The sequence below is a fragment of the Canis lupus genome, chromosome 10, assembly GCF_011100685.1.
Source record: "Canis lupus familiaris isolate Mischka breed German Shepherd chromosome 10, alternate assembly UU_Cfam_GSD_1.0, whole genome shotgun sequence".
Lineage (NCBI taxonomy): Eukaryota > Metazoa > Chordata > Mammalia > Carnivora > Canidae > Canis > Canis lupus.
In genome coordinates this window covers 20,622,764-20,628,381 of record NC_049231.1, presented here as the reverse complement: position 1 = coordinate 20,628,381, position 5,618 = coordinate 20,622,764, and the positions used below count along the sequence as shown (strand labels likewise).

The 5,618-nt window shown below is 66.7% G+C and overlaps 1 protein-coding gene across 1 annotated transcript in view; it reads left to right on the top strand.

Moving 5' to 3' along the window:
• The first annotated feature begins 3,131 nt into the window (after window positions 1–3,131).
• Window positions 3,132–5,618, top strand: part of GRAMD4 (GRAM domain containing 4) — a 73,590-nt gene continuing 71,103 nt past the window's right edge. The window contains exon 1 of the mRNA XM_038550202.1: window positions 3,132–3,290. Within this exon, the coding sequence (XP_038406130.1) occupies window positions 3,262–3,290 (29 nt within the window). The 5' untranslated portion in view covers window positions 3,132–3,261. The remainder of the gene's footprint in view (window positions 3,291–5,618) is intronic.

The following is a 5,618-nucleotide window of genomic DNA, read 5'->3' as shown; positions in this document are numbered from 1 at the left end:
GTGGCTCAGGTCATGGTCCCGGGGGCCTGGGATCGACCCCCGCGTCGGGCTCCCTGCTCAGCGAGGAGCCTGCTTCTCCCGCTCCCTAGGCCGTTCCTCCTGCTTTGCTTTCTCTGTCTCTAATACATAAATAAAATCTGTTAAAAAAAGAAATGAAGTGAGGACTCCAGGCCCCACTGGTGGGCCCCAGGTGTGAGGGCCGGTGGGAGCGGGGTGCAGCCAGCCCCCCCAGAGAGTGCTGCCAGGCACGGTCAGAGCATGGCACAAAGGGAAGCGCGGGAGAAGTTCTGAGGGTGGAGGGATTCGGGGAGGGTGTGCTAGCGGTGCAGAGCTCCGGGGAGTGGGGGGACGGGCACAACCACAACGGGGTGTGAGGCAAGTTCCCCGGGGGGCCTCCCCGCCTCCCCGCCCCCCCTCCTGCTTTCTGCATGCCTTGGTTTGGCTGCCAACATCCCCTGCTTTTGCTTGTCACCCAGGGGTTCACTTGAGTCCAGTCATCCTGCCGCCTGGATGCTCGCTGGGGCTGTAAGGCCAGGAGACCGGTGCTGGGGGCCCAGCTGGCCCCGGGGTTGAGAGGGGACTCCGGGCCACCTTCCCAGAGCTGCCACCACAGCTCAGAATTTGGCAATGTCCCCTGGGGGCAGTTTAGAGCTGAGGGCCTGGAGCTAGCAGGGGCCTCGCCAACCACCTGCGGTGAGGCCCTGGGCGCGAGGTGGCTGCTCTGAGCCTGGGCTTTGCAGTAGTTTGCTCAACCTGAACACCACAGACTTGGGGGTTGGGGTGGTGGTGCTTGGACAACAGATTTATTTCCCCCGGGTTCTGGAGGCTGGAAGTGGGAGAACAAGGTGGGCCGGTTCCTTCTGAGCCCCTCTCCCAAGCTGGCAGATAACCCTCCTCTCCCTGGGTCCTCACAGGGTGGTCTCTCCGGGTGTGCCTGTGTCCTGACCTCTTCCTCTGCTAAGGATCCCAGCCAGACAGGGGTAGGCCCACCCTGAGGACCTTGTTTTGACCTAATCACCTCGATAAAGGTCCCATCTCCAAACACTCTCATATTCTGAGGTCCGGGGGTGGAGGAGAGTTAGGGCTTAAGCGCATTAATCCTGGGGACGCGGGTCAGCCTGTGACAGTCCCCGTTTGTAAATGGGGTGACAGGATGGCTCTGAGGGGCCACCACCGAGTGGGGCAGTGTGGACGCCCCAGAACACGAAGCACCTGCTCTGGGGGGTGTCAGGTCTGAGCCTGCGCAGGGGACAGGGAGCAGATCTGGTTTTACTCCCTGGGGCAGCAGCAGGCGCAGAGTGGCCACCCAGCAGACCCGGCAGGAGGGTCTAGTTTGAGGTGGATTTCTGTCATTTGTTTTTTTTGTTTGTTTGTTTTTTTTTTGTTTTTGATTTCTGTCATTTGTGAACAAGTCCCTGACAACTACACGTGGCCGGGCCAAGGTCCTGAGGTGGGGACGAGGGAGGGCGAGTGGGAGGAGTGACTCACACATAAATAATCTGGGGCTTTCTCCAGCTGGGCTGTGGGTGAGTTGGGGGGTGGAGGGGCAAGAATGTAACGGGTAACAATGCAAACAATCCCAGGGATGGAAGCAAGAGGTGGTGGTCGGTACTGGGTGGGGACTCCTGGGTGCTCTGGCTGCATGGGAGGCTGAGATGGTTTCTGGCCAGGCTGGTTAAGGGGTGCATCGTGGAGCTGGGGGCTTGGGGCCTTTGGGGCTGGGGGGTACACGCCTGGTTAAGAGCAAGGAAGGCTGTGTTAGTCCCCTTACTCTGAAGTCATCTGGCTCTCTATTCAGCAGGAAGGAAACTGAGTCACAGGGAGGGGCAGTCTCCTGCTAGAAGCTTGCCCGAATGCTTGCCTCTGACCCTGGCCCATCAGGGCTGCCTCCCCAGGCAGAGGATGCTGGGGGAGTACAAAAAAAGGGGCCTGGAATCTTGCCCCAGGGAGTGCTTCAGGGACCTAGCGCCCCTGGAGGAAGGGATGGGACTTTCCCAGATTGGGGGTGGGGGCTGGGCCCTAGGGTGGAGGAGAGTTCAGTGCTGGTGCTGGTAGGACCCCCATGGTTCTAGGTCTCTGTCTCGCAGGGGCGAGGGCTGGCCACACATGGCAGAGAGCCCAGAGGACCCCGCCAGGCAGGGGAGGCCTGGGGGGCTGGGTGGCAGCCGTGGGGCCTTCTGCATTCTCTGGGTTCCCCCTGCTGTCTCAGCCCAATCTCCAGTAGTAGCCATGTGTGGTCAGACCTGGGTGGGGAGCTGACAGTGGGTCCCCTCAACTCAGGGGAAGGGTTCTGGGGGGTACTTCCCTCCACTGTCCACTGTCCACTGAGCACTGTCCTGCGAGACAGATTCTGGTCCTGCCAGACTCCAGCCTCTGGTCCTGGAGCCAGGGTGGGGGCGGGCTTCTGGGGGGTGGGGGGGGGTGGTCCCACACCCGGGGGCCCCCTTCGGCTGCCCTGGCCCCCGTGGTACCGGGGAGGGGCGGGAGCGTGGGAGGAGGTGCCAGGGCTCCCCGCGGGGACAAGGGTGAGGTTTGGAGAAAGCGGGGCGAGCCCAGGGGCCCGATCGGGAGCCCCCGGCAGGTGCTGGGGGTCTAGGGGCGTGCGAGGCCCCCACCGGGGGCGGGCCGTGGTCCTCCCTGCGGGATGCGGGTCGCGCGTGGCCGCCGGCAGGCGACAGTCCCCGTCTCGGCAGCGCTGGCGGCCGGGCGTGCGGGCTTCTGCGCGGCTGTCCCCAGGCCTCCGCCGGGACCGGAGCGCGGGAACGCGTGGCCGCGGCTGGCTGGCCTCGGCGCGGGGGAGCCGCTGCGCGTGCGCGGGGGCAGGTGGCGGGGACGCACGTGGGCCACCCAAACAAAGGCGGCGCCGCGTGACCGGGCGTGCGCGCGCGGACCCCCCGCTTCCCCCCCCCCCCCCCGGCCGGCGCACGCGCGTCCCCGGGGGCCGCGCAGGGAGGGAGAGGGAGGGGCGGGGCGGGCCGGGGGCGGGGCCGACGCGGGGCGGGGCGGGGCGGCGTGAGGGGCGGGGCGGGCCGGGGGCGGGGCGGCGGCTGCGCAGGCCGGGCCGGGGGCGCGCAGACTCCGCGCAGCGGGACGCGAGCGCGCGACCTGGCGCCGCCGCCGCCGCCGCCGCCGCCTCCGCGCTCGTGGCCCGGACCCGCGGGGCCGCCTCCTCCGGGCTCCCCGGCGCCGCTGGGCTCCCGGGCGGGCGGCAGGTGCGGCGCGGCCGGGCGGCCGGCGAGGGGGCGCCGCGGCAGCGGGTGAATGAGAGTTGGCCCCGATCTCCGCGCAGGGTAAGCGGCGCGCGGACGCCCACACGGACCCCGCGGACACACGGACACGCTCCCGGCGCGGCCGGCCGAGCGCGACCCCGCGCGCCCCGCCAGGCTCCCCCGCGGCCCTGGGGCCCCGCGCACACGCCCCCGGGCCCCGCGCGGGCTGCAGCGCCCCCCCGCCCCCCCGCGCGCCCCGCGACCCCGGGCGGCCTGGGAGACGACGGCGACCCGCGGCGCTGCCGGGCTGGGGCGCTGCCGGGCGCCGACCCAGGGGCCGGGGCCGGCGACCCGCTCCCGGGGGCAGGCGGCGGAGGAGGGCGCCCGCGACCCCAGGGACGACCCCGCCAAGAAGTTGGGGCCACTCGCCGCCCCGAGCACCCTCTCTGCCCCGCCTGCCGTCCCTTTGTTTGGGACTCCCAGCCGGTGGGCTCTGCCGGGACCCGGGCCGCCTGCAGGCCGCGCGGTGGGCTGGCGTGAGGCAGCCGCGGCCCGGGTCCCCCGGGCCCCTCCCCTCTGACTGCGGAGGAGACAGGTGGGCCGGCGCACCTGCCCCCGACAGTGGCCTCCTCCGTGGCCTCCTCCGCGGCGCGGCGGGCGCGGCGGGAGGAGCCGCAGGCCTCCCTCCGTGGAAACATCCTGAGGCCAGGTCGCTCCCGGGGCTGTTGCCAAGCCCTGAATTTCGGGAGGCGGGGAAAATTCAGTCTGGGGGAGATCTTTTCCGGGATGGGAGTCTCTTTTTGCCGTTTCCTGTGCAGGTTGGGGAGGAAATAGAGTTTTGAGCCCCTCCCGAACACAAACAGCGAGGCCGCTGGGTCCCAGCCCCCATGATGGCCCAGCTCGGGGTTGTCTTAAGTCTGGGCCCCGCAGGATGGGCAGGGGCAGGGGCAGGGCCGCGCACTAGTTAAGAGAGGACTTGGGAGTCTTGCCTCCGCCGTGTGTCTGCTCTGTGACCTTGGGCGGGAAGGCATCGGGTCTCCATGTGCCTCAGTTTCCCCAGCAGTAAAGGGAGAGGGGGGCTGAAAAGAGGAGTAGATGAGGTTTTGCAGGCCTCGCACTGGGCAGACACGCCCAGGGCAGAGATCAGAACACCCCGGTGAGGCTGGTGGTGCCCTCTGCCCCCAGGCAGACGTTTTCCCTGACTGCTCCACTGTGTCCCAGGGCCATTTGCGGGCACACCTTCCAGCTCGGTGCGTGTGTTCCAGCTCTTGTCCCTGCCCTCTGCTGGAATGAAAGTACGTCCTACGGTTGTTAGCCGGTTGTTAGCTGGGACACCTCGGATCAGGGGCCTAAGGAGACCTGCCCCTCCTTCCCGCTGCAGACCCTCCAAAACCCCCTGCCTGGCCCAGGGAGGGGGCCTGGCCTTCTCCCTGCCTTGGCAGTGGTGTTGATCCTTCTGTAGCACTTTGTGGCCATGGGGCAGGAGCCTTGAACCTCCACAGTCTGGACAGTGCTGGACTCATGGCAGGGGGTGGGGGTGCCAGCTTGGTGCTGGGGACTGGGAGGCAGGGGTCTTCAAGGCCTTAGGGTGTGTGCCACACCTCCTCTGCCCTTCTTGCCTCTCAGCTGCCCCAGCTGATGGGGTGTGGGGTGTGGCTGTCCCAGTGGTGCGGCCCAGGGACGGACGGGCCAGGCCTGTCCTTGTGATGTCTGTGTGTTTGCACTTGGGAAAGGCATTTCCTGGAAACTGGTTGGGAAAGTCTTAAAGTTGTGGTCAGTATGGCTCTGGCCCTGGCAGCCTGTTTATTCTGTGTCTTCTACGGACGTGGGTGGGGGGGCCCTTCACAGAGGAGGAACCAGGTGGTCTCTCTCTGGACCGCCCCGGGCCACCAGCCTGTAAGGCCCCCCTCCGTGCCCTCCTCTTATCTGTCGAGTCCAGCCAGGAGTGGGTGTCAGGAGATCAGTGGTTGCCAGCTCCGTGTGACCTCCACTCCCTTGCTCCCCAGGCCTCACCTTCACCACCTAGAAACGAGGAGGAGAATCAGGCCTGTTTTTCCTGAATCACCATTTTTGCTCCACAGCAGAACAGAATAGAATAGTGGCTCAGGCACAATGAAACAAAGTGCTATTAGATCCCAGCGAGCCCTGTTGCCAGGGGAGGCTGCGAGCCTGCAGCCCATCCTCTGTGTGTAACAGCGATGTTACAGATGTGACAGCGACAGCAACACCAGCACCAGACCCAGGCCGTTCTTGGTGGAATCCATGTAATCGGAGAACAGAGGGGCTCTCTTGGTGTTTCCATGCTGTGCCCTGTGTTGGTTGTGCCATCGGTACCCCATCGCCCCGTGGGCCCCCGTGAGCCCCTTCCAGCTCTCTACGCATTGTGGTTTGGGTGCTTCCGTCTGGAAG